Source organism: Mobula birostris, chromosome 15, assembly GCF_030028105.1.
Source record: "Mobula birostris isolate sMobBir1 chromosome 15, sMobBir1.hap1, whole genome shotgun sequence".
NCBI classification, from domain to species: Eukaryota; Metazoa; Chordata; class Chondrichthyes; order Myliobatiformes; family Myliobatidae; genus Mobula; species Mobula birostris.
In genome coordinates, this window is record NC_092384.1 from 20,858,177 (window position 1) to 20,877,495 (window position 19,319).

A 19,319-nucleotide genomic window follows, 5' to 3' on the forward strand; every position below is an offset into this window, starting at 1 on the left:
TGTGATAGACACTAGGTACATTTTAATATCTATCATTCTATTCAGCAAGAAAAGGTTGCAGGAATCGTCTGCATTTATCTCATAGCACCATCAAAACAGATATTCTGATCATTGTTATACCTGTGATTGTGATATAACTCTTCCTCACAAATTATTCACTCCAATGACATTTTTAAAAAACTGCAGATGCTGGAAGTCTGAAATAAAAACAGACAAATATTTCTCTTTCCACGCTCTGCCTGAATGTTTCCGGCCTTTCCTACATTACTTCCAAAGTGCAACAATGGATGTCCTGAGATTATAAGAGGTGAGATGACTTTTTCTTTCCATAAACAAAAAATGATTTTCACTATTTTGTACCTCTCATAACGTCAGAGAAGAAATTTAACAGACTTTAGCAATTTATTATTATCTGCAGCAGAGAATAAAAAGAAGATAAATGTACTACAAATGTTGGTACCTGAAGCAAGCACGGCGAGGGATTTCACAGTTCCACCCCATGGAGCCCCCAGTGATATGAACGAGTGGACGAACTTGTCTTTCCATGCTTGACGTTGTTGCCTCAGGAAGTGTAAGATGTAGAGATTCCCCATACTGTGTCCCAGCAGGTAAATGGACTTCCCATATGTCATGTACATCTCCTCAATCAGCTCCTTCAGTTTGTCAAAATATTCTTCTTGCTCATCTGTCAAAGGAAACGTGCCAGCTATTAAAGCCATGGGACATTTGCGCTGCCGCATACCACATCAGCACTAGGAGAGGACAAACTTTATATCAATTGCTCTTCATCCCATGAGTCACCAGATGCACTCACAGATCAGTTGCTGTGCCCAAACTTCAAATCAATAAATCCCACCTGTAACTGGACCAGAAGGCTAAACCATTTTCCTTTTATGGTCTTGGGATTACATCCACGGGGTGGCAGAGTAGCGATGAGGTTAACACAATGCTTTACAGTATGCCAGCTGTAAAGCTGGCATTCACCTCCTGCTGCTGTCTGTAAGGAGTTTGCACGTTCTTCCATGACCATGTGGGTTTCCTCTGCGTGCTCCCGTTTCCTCCCACATTCCTAAGATGTAGGGGTTAGGGGGTAGTAGGTTGTGGGCATGTTATGTTGGCACTGGAAGCATGGCACCACTTGTAAACTGCCCTCAGCACATCTTTGACACAAGTAACACGAGTAACAGTGTGTTTCAATGTACACATGACAACTAAAGCTAATTTTTAAAATCTCTTTAATCTTTACTATCGTTGCTTCATAGCAGTTGATTCATCTAATCGTTTTCTGCAAAAAAAAATCATCCAACCCTATTCTGAAGCAACGTTTGGGGGGAAGATCTTGACGGATGACTGAAAGTAAGAGCCTAGCACGTGGATGGGTAGATAGAGAATGAGAGCATAAGAAGTGGAACACAATATGATCTTCTCCCTTGATGTTCTTCCAGTCTCCCTCCTTATAATCTTCTCCCATCTACTGATATATCCTTAAACTCTCATGTAATCTTTTCCCAAGATCAACCCTTCCAGTCAACCTCCCAATCTGCCTCTCTTAATGTCCTCTCTACCTACTCACATATCCCCAAATTCCCACTGCAATCCTCGTCCGCTCTTTCTCTCCAACAATCCTGCTCTACTGACGGATACCCACAAACATATCTCTGTGATACTTTACTTCAATCTCTCCTCACCTCCATGCCCATAATCCTGTCTCACCAATTGGTATACCACCTATCTCTGTCTGTGACCTTCTCCCCAGTCTCCCTCATCATCCTCAATATTTTCATGAAATTCTCCTCCAGTTGCCAATGTGAACTCCCTCCCACCTTCCTGCCAATAATCCATCATAACTTGTCCCCAGATCGTTCTTCCAGTCCCTTCACAAACAGGAGGCAATCTGCTGATGCTGGAAATCCAAGCAACACACACAAAATGCTGGAGGAACTCAGCAGGCCAGGCAGCATCTATAGAAAAGAGTATAGTTGCCGTTTTGAACAGGGGCGATGGAAGAAAGAAAAGAGGGAGAAGTACCAGAGGGAGCCAATGAGCAGCCAAGGAGATACTACACACCTATGCTCCGTCCGCCAGTAAACGTGGGATCTCCTAGTGGCCACCCTCATCTCTCACCTTATCTCCTTCTCCTTGCCTGCTCATTGCCTCCCTCTGGTGCTCCTCCCCCCTTGTTTTTCTTCCATGGCCTTCTGTCCTCTCCTATTAGATTCTCCTTTCTCCAGCCATGTATCTCTTTCAACAATCAATTTCCCAGCTCTTTACTCCACCCCTCCACCTCCCAATTTCATCTATCACTTTGCATTTCTCCCTCCTCTCCCCACCTTTTGACTTTACTCCTTATCTTTCTTTTTCTCCAGTCCTGCTGAAGGGTCTCAGCCAGAAATGTTGATTGTACTCTTTTCCATAGATGCTGCCTGGCCTGCTGAGTTCCTCCAGCATTTTGTGTGTGTTGCTCCTAATCCCTTACCTGGTTCACTTCTGTTTGGCCTCGCCCCATCTAGATTCCAGCTCCCTTCTCCATCTCTGTGCTCTCTCCCACCCTCCAGCTCAGCACCTCCACATATTGCAGAGGAAAGGATTAATCATACCCTCAGGGACTAAACTACTTCCCCCTTTAGTTTAATTGGTTTGTGGAGTTGAATATGGAAGCCCAAGGGACCTTGTACCATTCCCCTCCAATAAATGAAGACACATCATAGAAATCCTAGTGCTTGGACTCCTCAAAGCTGGGAGATTCTGTAGTTGTACTAATTGGAGAAAATATTTCCACTGGCACACGAATGAGGAACAAAGGACACCGAATTCACATAATGGGCAAAAGAATGAGAGAAGAAATGAGGATGACTTTGTTTAATTCAGCAAGTTGTTCTTGGTCTGAAACAATCTTCAGAGCAATGTCTTAAAGGAACTCAATTATGGGCAGCAAAGTATGGGGAGGAAAGGGGAACGGCATAATTCAATAACTGTTTTAAAGGTTAGCACAGCACTCGGCTGAATGGCCTATTTTAGTGTTGGCACCAAAACTCGCCTTTGAAATTTCATGTTACTCTTTTTCACCTGGTTCCTGTTTTAGGTGTGAAGGTAAAGGTTATCAACATATCATTATCCCTACTTACACGGCGCCACTCTCCAGTCATAAGGAGCAGCTCGAACAGTCTCGTCACGAGTGTAACCTATGTTTACCAAGAACTGCACCAAGGTGTGAAAATATCCTGCCAAAACAAAAGTGCAGTTTTTACAAATGCCAAAATTTCCAGAATAACTAATACATTCCAGGCCAATAAACACTGAAGGAAGCTGCCATCGGGCATTGGGTTAAGGTAAAGGATTTAGAGGAAGAATTTCTTCACCCAGCATTGGTTGAAACCTGCAGCACACTACCCGACAGGCAGGTTATCTCACAACATTTCAGTGGAGAACTTGAAATGCCAAGGCATAGAGGAGCACAGATGGACTGCAGGAAAATGGGATTGGCATAGAACTAGTATAGCATAGATGGTTACTCCATCATTAAGGACCCCCATAATCTAGGACATGCCTTGTTCTCATTGTTACCTCTCAAGGGAGGAGGTACAGGAGCCTGATTCAATGTTTAAGGAAGAGCTTCTTCTCTCTGCCATCTGGTTTCTGAATGGATATTGAACCTATGAACACTACCTCACTATTTTTTTATTTCTATTTTGCACTACTTATTTAATTGAACCAATATATATATATATTTTTTTACTGAAATTCACATTTTTTCTATTATTATGCACTACTGCCAGAAAGACAACAAATTTCACAATATAGACCGGTGATATTAAACCTGATTCTGATTCTGAGTACTGACATAGTGAATTGAAGGACTTATGTCTAAGCTGATGACTCTCTGACTCTATAATTTGTGAATTTCAATGCAAGGTTACATGATGGAGGCCTGCTCAATGGTAATGTTCCCCCTCAAAGACTTTAATTCTCTGAAAGCAAAACTTGTTGTGCTTTAGTTTATTTCATGCCTGGCTTTACATTAAGATGCCTGCCTCAGACTTTGATTGTTTCCCTTCAGTTGCCTGATATGAAGTAGTAAAATGGAGAAAGAACCCAGTCAGCCATGATCTGTGTAAATGGCGGTCCCCTATAGACTGAAAATCTGGCTGAGTGGTGCCACAACAACAACCTCTCACTCTAGACCAAGGAGCTGATTATTGACTGCAGGAGGAGGAAACCAGAAGTCAAGAGCCTGTCTTCATCAGGGTCTGGTATGGAAGACCATTGCCCTTGAATGGAAATCCTAGAAAAAGTAGTGGACCCAGCTCAGTCCGTCACAGGTATAGTCCTCCCCACCATTGAGCACATCTATACGGAGCAGTTTTGCAGGAAAGCAGTGTCCATCATCAAGGACCCCACTATCTGAGCCATGTTCTCTTCTTCACTGCTGCTATCAGGAAGGAGGTAGAGGAGCCTTAGGACTCACTTCACCAGGTTCAGGAACAGTTCAACGATCAGCCTCTTGAGGGGATAACTTCACCCAACCCAGCACTGAACTGTTGCCACAACTTGTGGACACACTTTCAAGGACTCTTCATCTCATAATCTTAATATTTATTGCTTATTTATTTATTATTGTTATTTTTTGTATTTGCACATGGGTGTTTGTCCATCTTGTGAGCAGCTTTTCATTCTATGGTGTTTCTTTGTATCTACTATGAATGCCCACAAGAAAATGAATCTCAGGGTTGTATATGGTGACATATATTTACTTTGAACATTGAAATGGTGTACAAATCATGTACAAGGATGGTGGGACTCTGTAGTAGCAGATGGGATCCCAGGAGCTGATGATATGGAAGTGACAGGGATGGTAGCATTGAGTATGGAGTTTTGCTCAGGGCTATAAATGCTAAACCCAGTGAAGGAACTATAAATCTGATACTAAGGGAACTAGCCTGGTGTGCACAATGAAAGCACAACCATTATATGACAGCATGTTATCTGGTCTCTAATAGATGTTTTGTTGTGTGCAAATAGTTAGTTGTATGTTCCTGCACTACAGTGACTGATTTTAAGAAGTGCTACACTGCTTGCCAAGTTTTACGAGGTATCAGAAAAATCCATGTCTTTTGTTCTTTGCCATGGATCCATTTTTCTACAGCATTCTACAGGACACAGAAAAGTCAATATTGCAGGGAGCTAATTTCAAGAGAAAAGTTTGGAAAAATTACTGCGCATGGCATTCAAACCTGTTAGCTTCAGTGAATCCAGATATTCCACTGAATAGGTCTTCCCAAAACCAGGGACTCGGGTCTCTACCCCAGGTGCGTTGGAAGATCTGCCTGTTGTCCGGTTATAGACACGTCTAAAAAAAGGTGCAATTGTGTCAAATGCCAGTAAAGTTAAAATATTAACAGATTAAAACAAATTGGAAACTAGCTATAATCTTTGGTATTTGTCTATACAGGGCTAACACAGGAATGGAACTTTAAATTGCCGCCTAAATGTAACATTTTGCAACAATTTTCTGTTTCTTTCTCCTCTTGAGCTGCCTGACTTGTTGAGCATTCCTAGCAAGCTCCATTTTTTTTTCAGATTTCAAGCATATGCAATTTTGCTCTTCATCAATAAGAATGAAAGCTCTTGCTTTCTACAAGAGATTCCCAAGCTGCAAGCATTGGTTCAGACTGGAAACAAAGAATGTAGCTCTTTGCATCTAAAGCTTTCTCAGTGTCTCTGTTTCAGGCAGTAACAAAGGCCCCTGGTCTGTTCCTGTGTCCTTGACCTCCCTTTAGCAGGGGCCTGGTTTGCATCGGCTGGTTCCCATTTGATTTCCCTTCGGATGAAGTCCCGTCTCAACTTTGTCATTGTGGGAACTGTAGTGACTTCTACTTTGAAAAAGGCACACTCGAAAGCTTCATGCCCAAGAAACAACTTTATCTCGAACTTCAAAACCGTTCTGAATATACAGAGGCTTTCATAACCCGTACAGCATGGCAGGAACGCTATATACAAGCACACCGGAAGTAAAAAGAGCAGAAGTAGAACCCCCCATTATCCTATTTAGATTTAATTTACTTTTAATAGTGCTCACATTACAACACTTCTCCCCCTTTAAAATCCAACATCCCCAAATGTAAAAAACTAGGAAATAAAAACAGTGATGTTATTAACTTGCGTACCCCTGAAAACTTATACTAGTATCTCAGCAACAGTTTATCAATACAAAACATCTGGAAAACATGACAGATTCAACATTCAATCTAACAACAACAAAAAAGAACTGTCCCGTCAAAGATTCAGTGCTGTGATCTGCGCACTACCCCTGGTGAACCAGCAGGCACCGCTGGTGAGGGTGTTTTGGGTGGATCTGGTGTTGGGTGCATGAGAGGGGTTTGTGTGTCTGCGTGAGAATGTCCATCCTCTTCAGGGGACCCTGACCCCTCTGCCAGTGTCTCGCCCTCTGGCAAAGTCACTGGTGGACATGCTTCCACCGTCGTCTGACTCACAAATGGAAACTCCATGGAACTGCCTGTCTCTGAGCTGGTATCATGACGCAGGCGCACATGGTCCTGGTGTCTGTGGAAAACACGCCCATCAGTCAGCTTAACAACATAGGAGACGGGACCACTCTGCTTAAGAATAACCCCAGGCAGCCATTGCTGATTGTTTCTCACATAGACATTGTCATCCGGATTTATCTGCCTCCTCGAGCATGTTGATCATGTTCCTCCTTCTGCTTTTCCTGCTTTCTCTCCACTTTCACCTTCATGTCCGGGCGCAGCAGGTCCAATCTTGACTTGGGCCTACGCCCCATCAGCATCTCTGCGGGAGTGCGGGCAGTCGTAGTCTGTGGCATGAGGCGGTATTTAAACAGGAAACGTGAAAGCCAAATGCTAAGAGAGTCCCCTGTCATCTGCTTCAGGCCTTCCTTCACTGTCTGAACAGCCCGCTCAGCCAAACCATTTGAGGCTGGGTGGAAAGGAGCCGTCCGAATGTGATGAATGCCATTCTGCTGCATGAACTCACTGAACAGTTCACTGGTGAACGTCGGGCCATTAGCAGTGACCAGAATGTCAGGCAACCCGTGGACTGCAAACGCTTGCCTGAGTTTGTCTATGGTTGAGGGGGCTGCGATGTTGCTCATGATGTGAGCTTCGATCCATTTCGAATGCGCATCTACCATTACAAGAAAGATCTGCCCCATAAAAGGGCCAGCAAAGTCCAAATGTAGCCCAGTCCAGGGGTGGTCTGGCCACTTCCATGGTGCAAAGGAGCTGGTGGTGGCATATTCTGATTAGTCTGACATTGCGTGCATGACTTTACCTTGTTCTCCAGATCCTGATCCATTCCTGGCCACCAGACGAGGATCTTGCAAGGCTTTTCATTCGAGACACCCCTGGGTGAGTCTCATGAATTTCCTCCACAATCTGTGAATGGCCAGGGGGAGGCACGATGACCCTCGCCCCCCAGAAAATGCAGCCATCCTGCAGATTGAGTTCTGTCTTGTGTTTGGCATAAGGCCTCAGTTCCTCTCCTTCCATGACTCTGGGCCAACCTTGTTAAAGAAAAGCCTTGACTTGGGACAGGACTGGGTCCCTCTCTGTCCACTGGGTTGTCTTTACAGGTGTCTCTGACAGCCTCTCCAATGAAAATACAGTCTCTGCAGGTGTCTCAGGTAAAGGTAGTCGACTCAGTGCATCAGCATTTGCATTATTCCCACCCGCTCTGTACACTATAGTGTACCGGTAGGCTGACAAGGTAAGAGCCCAACGCTGTATCCTGGCTGAGGCTAGCGGTGGGATGCCTCTAGTCTCACTGAACAGGCTCATCAAGTGGTTTGTGGTCCGTATAAATTGTAAATACGCATCCATAAAGGTACTGATGAAAGCGTTTGACCGCAAAAACAATGGCCAGACCTTCTTTGTCTAGCTGTGAATATTCCTTCTCAGCAGCTGTCAGGGTACGTGAAGCAAAACCAATAGGCTTCTCTGATCAGTCCTCCATTACATGGGTTAATTAGCGATCTTGTCGTGAGAGGCCCCTTGGGTAAGAGTGACCATAATATGGCGGAATTCTTCATTAAGATGGAGAGTGACATAGTTAATTCAGAAACAAAGGTTCTGAACTTAAAGAGGGGTAACTTTGAAGGTATGAGACGTGAATTAGCTAAGATAGACTGGCGAATGGCAGGCGGTGACTAGTGGGGTACCGCAAGGCTCAGTGCTGGGACCTCAGTTGTTTACAATATATATTAATGACTTGGATGAGGGAATTAAATGCAGCATCTCCAAGTTTGCGGATGACACGAAGCTGGGTGGCAGTGTTAGCTGTGAGGAGGATGCTAAGAGGATGCAGGGTGACTTGGATAGGTTGGGTGAGTGGGCAAATTCATGGCAGATGTAATTTAATGTGGATAAATGTGAAGTTATCCACTTTGGTAGCAAAAATAGGAGAACAGATTATTATCTGAATGGTGGCCGATTAGGAAAAGGGGAGGTGCAACGAGACCTGGGTGTCATTATACACCAGTCATTGAAAGTGGGCATGCAGGTATAGCAGGCGGTGAAAAAGGCGAATGGTATGCTGGCATTTATAGCGAGAGGATTCAAGTACAGGAGCAGGGAGGTACTACTGCAGTTGTACAAGGCCTTGGTGAGACCACACCTGGAGTATTGTGTGCAGTTTTGGTCCCCTAATCTGAGGAAAGACATCCTTGCCATAGAGGGAGTACAAAGAAGGTTCACCAGATTGATTCCTGGGATGGCAGGACTTTCATATGAAAAAAGACTGGATGAACTGGGCTTGTACTCGTTGGAATTTAGAAGATTGAGTGGGGATCTGATTGAAACGTATAAGATCCTAAAGGGATTGGACAGGCTAGATGCAGGAAGATTGTTCCCGATGTTGGGGAAGTCCAGAACGAGGGGCCACAGTTTGGGGATAGAGGGGAAGCCTTTTAGGACCGAGATTAGGAAAAACTTCTTCACACAGAGAGTGGTGAATCTGTGGAATTCTCTGCCACAGGAAACAGTTGAGGCCAGTTCATTGGCTATATTTAAGAGGGAGTTAGATATGGCCCTTGTGGCTACGGGGGTCAGGGGGTATGGAGGGAAGGCTGGGGCGGGGTTCTGAGTTGGATGATCAGCCATGATCATAATAAATGGCGGTGCAGGCTCGAAGGGCCGAATGGCCTACTCCTGCACCTATTTTCTATGTATGTTTCTATGTACATGTGAGAGAACTGCCCCGACTCCATTGGGCGAGGCATCGCATGCAAGGGTGATCTCCTTGTCTGGGTCCTAGTGAACAAGCAGCTTTGCTGAGTGGAGTTCTTTCACTTCCTTGAAAGCTTTCTCCTGCTCTTCACCCCACTGCCACTGAGTATCATTGTGAAGCAGCTTATACAGTGGGGTCAAAACCCTTGAGAGGTCCGGAAGAAACTTGCCATAATAATTCACCATGCCCAAAAATGATCTGAGTTCCGTGACGGGTTTAGGGATTGGGGCTTCCTTAATAGCTCCCACTTTGTCCTCCACAGGGCAAAGCCCCTCAGCTGTGATCTTGTGTCCCAGGAAAGTCACACTCAATGCCAGGAACACACACTTTCCGCGTTTCAACCACAGCCCTGCGTCTGAGAGCCTCTTCAGCACCCGTTCTAAATTAGCCAGATACTCCACCTCCGCAGCCCCTGTGATCAAAATATCATCAAGGTACACTGCTACGTGTGGAATCCCCTGCAGCAAAGTGTCCATTGTCCTTTGGAAAATGGCAGGGCTAGGCGCCACTCCAAACACCAGGCGATTGTACTTGAATAATCCCTTGTGCGTATTAATTGTGACGTACTCCTTTGAATCCTCGTCAATCAGCAGCCGTTGGTGGGCGTGGCTCATGTCCAGCTTTGTGAACAGTTTGCCCCCTGACAGGGTCGCAAACAGGTCATCCACCTGTGGCAATGGGTACTCCTCCAGCCTAGCGACCTGATTCACCGTAAATTTATAATCCCCACATATCCTCACCATTTTGTCTGCCTTCAGAACTGGAACAATGGGAGCCGCCCACCTTGAAAACTGGATGGGCTCAATCATGCCCAGCCTCTGTAAACGTTCCAGCTCCTCCTTGACTTTGTCTTTCATGGCATAGGGCACCGACCTGGGCTTAAAAAAACGTGGTGTAGCCTCAGGGTCGACATGGAGTTCCACTGTCACGCCCTTCAGTGTTCCCAGCTCGTCCCTGAAAACGTCACTGTATCGCTGCAGAATGTCCTTCGTTGTGTGTGCATACTTAACTTCATGCCAGTTTGCTGGATTTTGCGAAGCCAATCGCCACACAAAAGACTGGGTGCCCTGCCCTTTGCTATCACTAGCCTGGCTTTAACCTTCTGACCTCCGGCTGAAATGTCCACATATAACACCCCTAAATGAGGTATGGCCTGCCCCATATAGGTCCTAAGTTTGAGCTTTGACGGTCTGATGGGAGGCAGGTTGGACCCCCATGTCCTCCTGTAGGTCTCCTCACTAATGACCGATGCAGTAGCCCCCGAATCAATCTCAAACTTAATGGCTTTCCCCTGACAGTGACTGTGGCATAATATGGTTCAGGTGGTTCCTCATCTGTTTCCACTGCAAATATGTTGTAGGCACACGCTGCCTCTTCATCTGCATCTTCTAGATGGTGTGTGGCTGCCTGAGCCTGTTGAGCTTTCCCCTGCCCAGGCTTAATCTTACCCTTTGAACTCTTGCACTTTTTAGCTAAGTGTCTCTTTTTGCTACAAGCATGGCAGACAGTGTCTTTGAATTTGCAATCATTTGCATAGTGCGTCCCTCCACACCGGAAACATTCCACCCACTTTGCCTGTTTACCAATCTCCCTCCTGACTTGGTGCACTGCCGCCGACTGCGACCCTCCATGTCCTTTCTGGATATCCTTGACATGATTATCAGCCATCTCCATGCCTTGGGCAATCTCTAAGGCTTTCTTGAAAGTCAGCGGTGGAGTTTCCCCTAACAGGCGGCGTTGTATGCCGTCATTATTAATGCCGCGGAGCACGTCATCCAACACCGCTCCGAAATCACAATACTCTGACAGCTGCAGAAGCTCGGCCACGAAATTGGCCACAGACTGACCTGGCTTCCTGAAACGGCTGTGAAACTTACACCGTTGGACTATCACAGAAGGTTTCGGATTGTAGTGGTTCCCCACGAGCTTGATCAGTTCATCATATGGAATGTCCCCTGGCTTCCACGATGTGGCTAAATTCCTTATTAGCTTGTAAGTCTTTTCCCCACACGCACTCAGGAGAATAGAGCGCTTCTTAGCCTCCTCAGTAATTCCATTAGCACTGAAAAAGTGTCCTAACCTTTCCACATACTCTGGCCAGTCCTCGTTTCCTTCCAGGAATTCACTGATAGTTCCAAACATAGCCATCTTAAACGCGAAGCTCCCGTTTGAAAAACGTGCCGATACATTCACAAAACCAGTTCACCTCATCGCAAAAAAGTATGTAGTAACTTCTACTTTGTAAAAGGCACACTCGACAACTTCATGCCAAAGAAACAACTTTATCTCGAACTTGAGAACCATTATGTACATACAGAGGCTTTCACAACCCGTATGGCATGGCAGGAACACTATATACAAAGCCCACTGGAAGTAAAAAGAACGGAAGCAGAACCCCCATTATCCTAATTAGTATTAACTTACTTTTAATAATGCTCACATTACAACAGGGACAATTGGAAGCCAAACACAATCACTCTCAAGTAGGAGGAAGAGTGGGAACAGTTCCTGGCCCGGAATACCAGCAACTGGCATGGTAAAGGCCCTGGAAGAACTTTGATTCTTGTACAATCTGGGGAGAAGAGAGTTGGAGAGAGATGTTGGGGAATGGAGAGGCATGATCAAAGAGTCATAGTCATTGAGAGATCCAACATGGGAACAGGCCCTTCAGCCCACAAGGATGACACTGGCTATCAACCACCCATTTACGCTAATTGCACATTCTCATATCCTCTCTCCAGATTCTGCCACTCAGTTACACATAAGTGGTAATTTACAATCTCCAGGCTCGCAGTCTTTAGTGTGTGAGAGGAAACTGGAGCACCCCAAGAAAACACATGCAGTCATAGGGAGAACATACCAACTCTGCACTGTCAGAAACTGAGGTTCGGATTGAACCTGGGCCTCTGGTACGCTGATGCAATGGCTCTGCTTGCTGTGCGAAAAAAGGGAAGGAGTGGTACTGTGTCATCCTTCAATCAGAATCTTGAAGCAAACATGAAAAACAAATTAATGTTGGAAATCTGAAAAAAAGGCAGAGTCCTAGAAATACTCGGCAGGTAGGGCAGCATGGTAGTGAGGTTGTTAGTACAATGTTTTGCAAGACAGGTGACTCAGGTTCAATTCCCGCCGCTGCCTGTAAGGAGTTTGTGTGTTCTCCCGGTGACTGCATGGGTTTCCTCCAGATGCTCTGGTTTCCTCCCAAATCCAAAGACGTACCAGTTGATTGGTTATTGTAAACTGTCCCATGATCAGGCTAGGGTTAAGTCAGGGGTTGTTGGGCGCCATGGCTCGAAGGACTGGAAAGGCCTATCCCGAAGAAAGAGAGAGAAGGGTAGAGGTAGAGAGAATGAAGGACGGGAAAAAGAAACATTAAGCTGCATGGTTCCATGCCAGCTGCTGTGTGTCTGTTGTTCTGGAATCATGAAGTTTAGTCACTATTGAAGAGATAGATGGTGGAGTTTAGCCCCAATACATGCGTTGTCTTACATCCATTCAAAGGAAGCAAGTTTAAGAGTACAAGAAGAGAAAAGGAGATTGGAAATGGCTGTGAGTTTCCACTCCAGCTGAAGGATTGATCCGTGAGTGTTCCCTTCAATAAAGCCAGTAGGAACTATAGATGACAATCCATGGAATAAATAGCATGCTACTTATAAAGACATGCTGCATTCATGGAGACATAACACTGACAGGTATGAATCATAATTGAAACATCTGTGATGGTCTGTTTCAGATGACAGAAGTTGGTACACAGTAAAACCCTCAAACAGGACCGTTTTCCATTAAATCAAGCCCATGCAATCAGAAAGCAGATTACCAAAGGGTCAGCAAGGCTGTGGCAAGTTTACATTACCTCATGTTGTCTATCCAGCAGTCAATTCCAATGGGCAGAAACATGTTGAGATTGAGCCACAGCACGAAGTAATGTCTGCTGCGCTTCACACACAGCCAGTGGACCAAGTCTGGTTTGTTCAGCTTCGCCTCCAGATGATTCCCAGTGTGTCCAGGCACTGGGCAAACAGCAGGACCACAGGGTTATTGCAAAATCATTCAGCTAAAATCTGCAAGTGAAATTAGTGTTGTGCATTCACTCTCACTATAATGGGCGTCAGATAGCCTCTGTGATGGAACGGCAAGCCCTCAAGTCCTTTTTACCAGATTCCTTGAAAGCTGAATGCAAGATGTGGGTTTTTGCCCCTGGCTTGCGATTTTTCTCACCGAGACCAACATTAACTGCCCATTATTAATACACTTGAACTGATTAATTAAACTCCATTAATCCAGCATGTTGAGGACTTTGATGGTTCCAGCAAATTCCTAGGCAATTGGATGCTATATTAATCCACATTTTATTCACTTTTTCCTCAACCATCATGCAGTAGAATGGTACGTTTTCCAGTGGACTCAGTAAGTTTAAAGGGAACCTGGGAGTCAAGACCTAGTAAATTTAGAGAAAGTGTGGGAAAAAGGCTGGCGTGTTTAAAGACCGTGCAGGAACTGGGGCCACTGGGAATGGAAGTGATGTGTGGGGACCCATTCCCAGTGAATACGTGGTGGGTATAGGGACTAGGACTCTGCTGAGCAACGAGCCACTGGGATCTCCAAGTAGTTAGATAGCGGTTCATGAAACAGCACAGAATCAGGCCCTTTATCCAATCTGATCCGTGTCAACTACAGCATCCTGGACCCAGTTGCCCACAATTGGTTTCTAATACGCCAAACCTTTCCATTTTATGTGTTTATCTAAATGCAACTAGATGTTGCACTTGTAGCCACCTCTACCACTTCCTCTGGCAGCTTAATTTGGTAGAAGGAATAAAGATTTAGACTGCTTTCTAAACAGTGACAAAATTCAGAAATCTCGGTTGCAAAGGGATTTGGGAATCCATATGCAGGATTTCCATGTCCAGGCATTGGTCAGACCGTACCTGGAGTATTGTGAGTAGTTTTGGGCCCCTCATTGAAGAAATGATGTGCTGGCATTCTAGAGATTTGAGGGGAGGTTCACAAGAATAATCCTGGAAATGAAAGGGTTTAACATATGAGGAGTGTTTGATGGCTCTGGGCCTGTACTCGCTGGGGCTTAGAAGAATGGGGGGGGGGGCTGCGGGATCTCATTGAAACCTATCGAATATTGAAATTCCTGAATAGAGAGGATGTGGAGAGGATGTTACCTTGAGTGGGGCAGGGGGGAGTCTAGAATGAAAGGTCACAGCCTCACCCCATCCCTGTCCCTCCTGTGAACTACCCTTGGTGTAAATCATCGCCAGAAAGTTGGTGTGACAGGGTGGGGTCAGGGATCGGAGGGAGAGGGTTAAAGAACATGTGTGAGAGAATAGGGGGAAATAGAAAGAGGAATGGGACAGATGAGGTAGCTCAGAGGGCTGGCATAGGCTCAGTGGGGTGAATGGCCCCCACGTGTGATGAGAACCTAGGAAATTATGAACATCCGGGGAACAAGAGTCCAGTGAGCCTTCATCGGTAAGAGGAAAAATACAGAAACATGTATATAACATTGGTTAATTTATTTCCTGGACAGGTTAACTTTGACTTCTGGACTAGATGGAATCAACATGGGTTTGTGAGTGGGAAATCGTGCCGCACAGATCCACTGGAATGTTCTGAGGTTGTCACTTACTGTACAGATAAGGACAAACTGGCAAATAATTATTTCAGTGAAAAATAGATCTCCTGGCCTTCATCATCCTGCTGTCTCTGGCCATTTGACCAAAGGTTTTCTGATAGTGACCCTTAGGCCCTAAGACACAGGAGCAAAATTAGGCCAGTCGACCCATTGAGTCCGCTCTGCCATTCGATCGAGGCTGATTTAAGATCCCTCCTAACCCCACTCTCCACCGTCTCCCTGTAACCTTTGACGCCCTTACTAATCAAGAACCTATCTATCTCTGCTTTAAATATACCCAACGACTTGGCCTTCACAGCCAGTTGTGGCAATGAATTCCACTCACAGCTTCACCAATATTTGCCTAACTAAATCCCTCGTCATCTCTGCTCGAAAGGGACATCCTTGTATTCTGAGGCTGTGTTCTAAACTCTCCATGTCCACTATACCTAGGTTTTCAATGTTGGACAGGTTTCAATGAAATCTTCCCTCATTCTTCTAAACTCCAGCAAGTACATGTTTAAAACCATCAAATGCTCCTCATATGTTAACCCTTTCATTCCCAAGGTAATTCTTGTGAAACTCCCGTCAACTCTGTCCAATGCCAGCACATCCTTTCTTAGATGAAACTGCTCACAACTGTGGTCTGACCAATACCTTATAAAGTATCAGCATTACCCCCTTGCTTTTATGTTCTGCTCCTCTTGAAATGAATGCTAACATTGCACTCGCCTGCCTTACTAACCTGCAAGTTAATCTTTGAGGAACCCCACACCAGAGCTCCCAAGTCGCTTTGCTGTTCTGATTTCTGAATTTGCTTCCCACTTAGAAAATAGCCTATACCTTTATTCCTTCTACCAAAGTGCATGACCTTACACTCCCCTACACTATATTCCATCTACTACTTCTGTGACCATTCTCCCAACTCATCCAAGACTTTATGTAGACTCCCTTTTCTTCCTCAACACTGCCTGTCCCTCCATTTATCTTTGTATTGTCCACAGACCTGGCCACAAAGCCATCAATTCCATCATCTAAATTGTTGACATAACGTGAGAGAAGCAGTCCCAACACTGACCCCTGCGGAGCACTAGTCACCGGCAATCTACCAGAATAAGACTCCTTTATTCCCACTCCTTGCCTCCTGTCATACAGTCTATCTTATATCCACGCTAATATCTCTCCTGTTATACCAAGGGCTCTTTCTTTGCTTAGCAGCCTCGTGTATGGCACCTTGTCAAAGGCCTTCTGAAAATCCAAGTAAACATCCACCGACTCTCTTTGTCTGACCTGTTTGTTATTTCTTCAAAGAATTCCAATAGATTTGTCAGGCAAGATTCCCCCCGTATGCTGACTTTGGCCGATTTTATTGTGTGCCTCAATTACCCTGAAGCCTCATCCTTAGTAATGGAGTCTAACATTTTGCCAATCACTCAAGTCAGGCTAAATGGCCTATAATTTCCAGTCTTTTGCCTCCCTCCCTTCTTAAAGAAGGGGTTTTCCAGTCCTCCGGAACCATTCCAAACTCCAGTGATTCCTGAAAGATTATTACTAATGCCTCCACAATCTCTTAAGCAATCTCTTCAGTGACTACCCTTTTCAAAGTTTCACAGGCTGTGAGCTGGGACGTACTTAAAAAATGCAAATGTTACTATACAAATCCAAGACTTTATTTAAATAGCGCGAACAGCAGCCTGCACAGGGTCAGTGCTGGCTACAGTGCGTGAACTTTGATCTACCTTTTTTTAAAAACGAAACAGTCTTCAAGCTTAGTGCAAACATGGTACCATACAAAGATGACTATGATCTTTGCTGTTCTAGCACACCACTGAAACTCTTGAAACACTAATAGACTGCTGAAAGCCATAACAAGTGCGTCAGCTAGTCAGACTGTTCACTCATGACATGCCAAAATGAAATGCCAAACAGCTCATGTTAATTAGTTCCATACCCACACTGGATCAGGGTCAAGCAAAGGATCTGGGGACAAATTATACTCTATCTTGTCCAATCTTTCAGCCTCTTTATTTACATCTTGCTTTTCTAACCTCAAACATAAAATACTAGGGAATGACAGAAACCACTTCTTGCTTGGACTAAGCTCATACTTTCTGTCAGTCAGTTTTCAATGTAGCACGGTTGAACATTTCACAATCTGTTTAACGGCATGAGATTGCTTTAAAATGACTGTAACAAGATCCTATGATAGCCTGATAAATTATCTGAAGTAAACAATGTGCTTTATTAAACAGGAGTAGAAGGAAAGGCTGCCAGCACTGGGTTAGGTTTTGGCTACGTTATTCTCACATCACTTCTTGCACTCGGACCAGAGACCTGCACCTTCCATGTTTACTGTGATTATTCTGGCTCATTTGCTGGGATCACTGTACAGCTCGATTTTCACCGGAAGCCACTTCAAACTGGATTGAGGGAAGGTCAAAGCAGAAAGCTCTCCGAAGCATTGTTGAACCTTATAGTGGTCTGTGGAACTTACAATACCAAGCAAACTATCATCTTAAGAAGACTTTCGCTCTGAGTAAAGCTGAGGAGTAGCATGTATTCTGTTCACACAACTCGGTACAATTTGATGCTGACCTGAAGAACGAATGTGGTAGATCAGCAGCCCATTATAGATTTCGGTTCAGATGAAAACCATACAATTACTGGAAGTTAATCAATGCAAAGGTAAGCTGCCAAACTAAACTGATGAGCTGGATACCACTGCTCTTTCCTATAGCACATACCTCACTGGGGTATTCTGTTTTTCTACTACAATCTCTAAAGCACTGTGCAGAATAATATGGAAATAACTATTCTTTTAAAATTCTTGTTACACTCACAAAAGTGAATGAAACGTCCTACCACTTTGCAAGTGTGTCAGTAAATTGGCATCAGTGTGCAGACGCCTTGCTTGTCTTGGGGTGAAGTGAATGAACGTATGGTCCCTATACACACCACTCATTAAATGCAAGCAAGATCAATACAGTTCATTGAGAAAAACTCAAAGGAACTAACTAAACGTAGTTGCCCCATTAGCCATACTTACCAATGATCAGAGGTGGGAGCTCTCTCTGCAACACGCTTGCATCTTCTGGACCTACTGGCGAAAACAGAACATTAATGAACCACAGTGTTGAGTTTGCTGCCGTCAGTTGGATAGAGAGGCCCACTAAGATCAGGGAGAGGACAGAACGCGGTGAAGGGAGATCTCTCATATTTTTGGTGTTCCCTCTCAAGCTGAGAGGAGCTCACTGGAAACGAGCAGAGCTCTCAAGGTTCTGCTGCTTGAAAGTCAGATAGTTCAGGCTGAGTAAATACTCATGGGCTGATACCCATCCGTCTGCCAACAATGGATTCAACTTTAATCTCAAGTGGAAAAGAGCAAGAAACAAAAAAACAAAAAGACCACAATTAATAAGTGAAGGAATCCTGGAAATAAAATATAAGCTTTGCTGCTTATTTTGTGGAGTATTTTACATTATATATGTATTTTGTGCAATGCTTTTTAATATAATTTTAAGATATACAAAGCCATTGAAGAATTTCCAATTTTACAACTGTATGTAAATTTAGTCAGAATTTAGCTAAACAGTATGCAAATGTAGTAAATTTTAACCAGGACATGGACTGCCCCTTCATGAAAGGACATAAATTCAGGAAAATCAGGAGGGAACCACAATCAGCCTAATGCCCATTGAGAGCCAGGAGATGAGGGTGTACTCTCCATGGCTTCTTTAGTAGGTACACCCGGTGAAGCCAGTGTGGTCCTCTGCTACTGTAGCTCATCCACTTCAAGGTTCAGTGTGTTGTGCATTCAGAGATGCTCTTCTGCATACCACAGCTGTAATGAGAGGTTGTTTGAGCTACCGTCACCTCCCTGTCAGGTTGAACCAGTCTGGCTATTCTCCTCTGACCTCTCTCATTAGCAAGGTATTTTTGCCCGCTGAACTGCTGTTCACCGAATGCTTTATTGTTATTTGCACCAATCTCTGCAAACCCTAGAGACTGTTGTACATGAAAATCCCAGGAGAACAGCAGTTTCTGAGATACTCAAACCACCCCATCTAGCACCAACAATCAATCCACAGTCAAAGTCACTTAGCATACATTTCTCTCCCATGCTGATGTCTGGTCTGAAGAACAACCGAACCTCTTGACCATGTCTTCATGCTTTTGTGTACTAAGTTGTTGCCACATGATTGACTGATTAGATGTCTGCATAAAACATGTAGGTGCAATGAGTTCTTTGGGCTTATGCAGAGAGCCAGCGAGCACTGGACTTCAAGGTTTTCAGAGCACCTGAATTGGTTAATTGTTGTTTAATGGGAGTCATTAATCATTTAGGGTTCCGTATGTTTTTACCTGAGCAATTTGCTCTTTGTAATGTGGTCTCCTGATGCTTTCTGTTTATTTTGATAGGCTTGGGGATTCGGTC

At 44.6% G+C, this 19,319-nt stretch overlaps 1 protein-coding gene across 1 annotated transcript in view; it reads right to left on the minus strand.

The window, feature by feature from the left end:
• Positions 1-19,319, minus strand: part of lcat (lecithin-cholesterol acyltransferase) — a 58,287-nt gene that overhangs the window by 24,079 nt on the left and 14,889 nt on the right. The window contains exons 2-6 of the mRNA XM_072279378.1: positions 17,931-17,981; positions 13,115-13,271; positions 5,232-5,347; positions 3,126-3,221; positions 461-685 (exon numbers count right to left, since the gene is read on the minus strand). Of these exons, the coding sequence (XP_072135479.1) occupies positions 461-685; positions 3,126-3,221; positions 5,232-5,347; positions 13,115-13,271; positions 17,931-17,981 (645 nt within the window). The remainder of the gene's footprint in view (positions 1-460; positions 686-3,125; positions 3,222-5,231; positions 5,348-13,114; positions 13,272-17,930; positions 17,982-19,319) is intronic.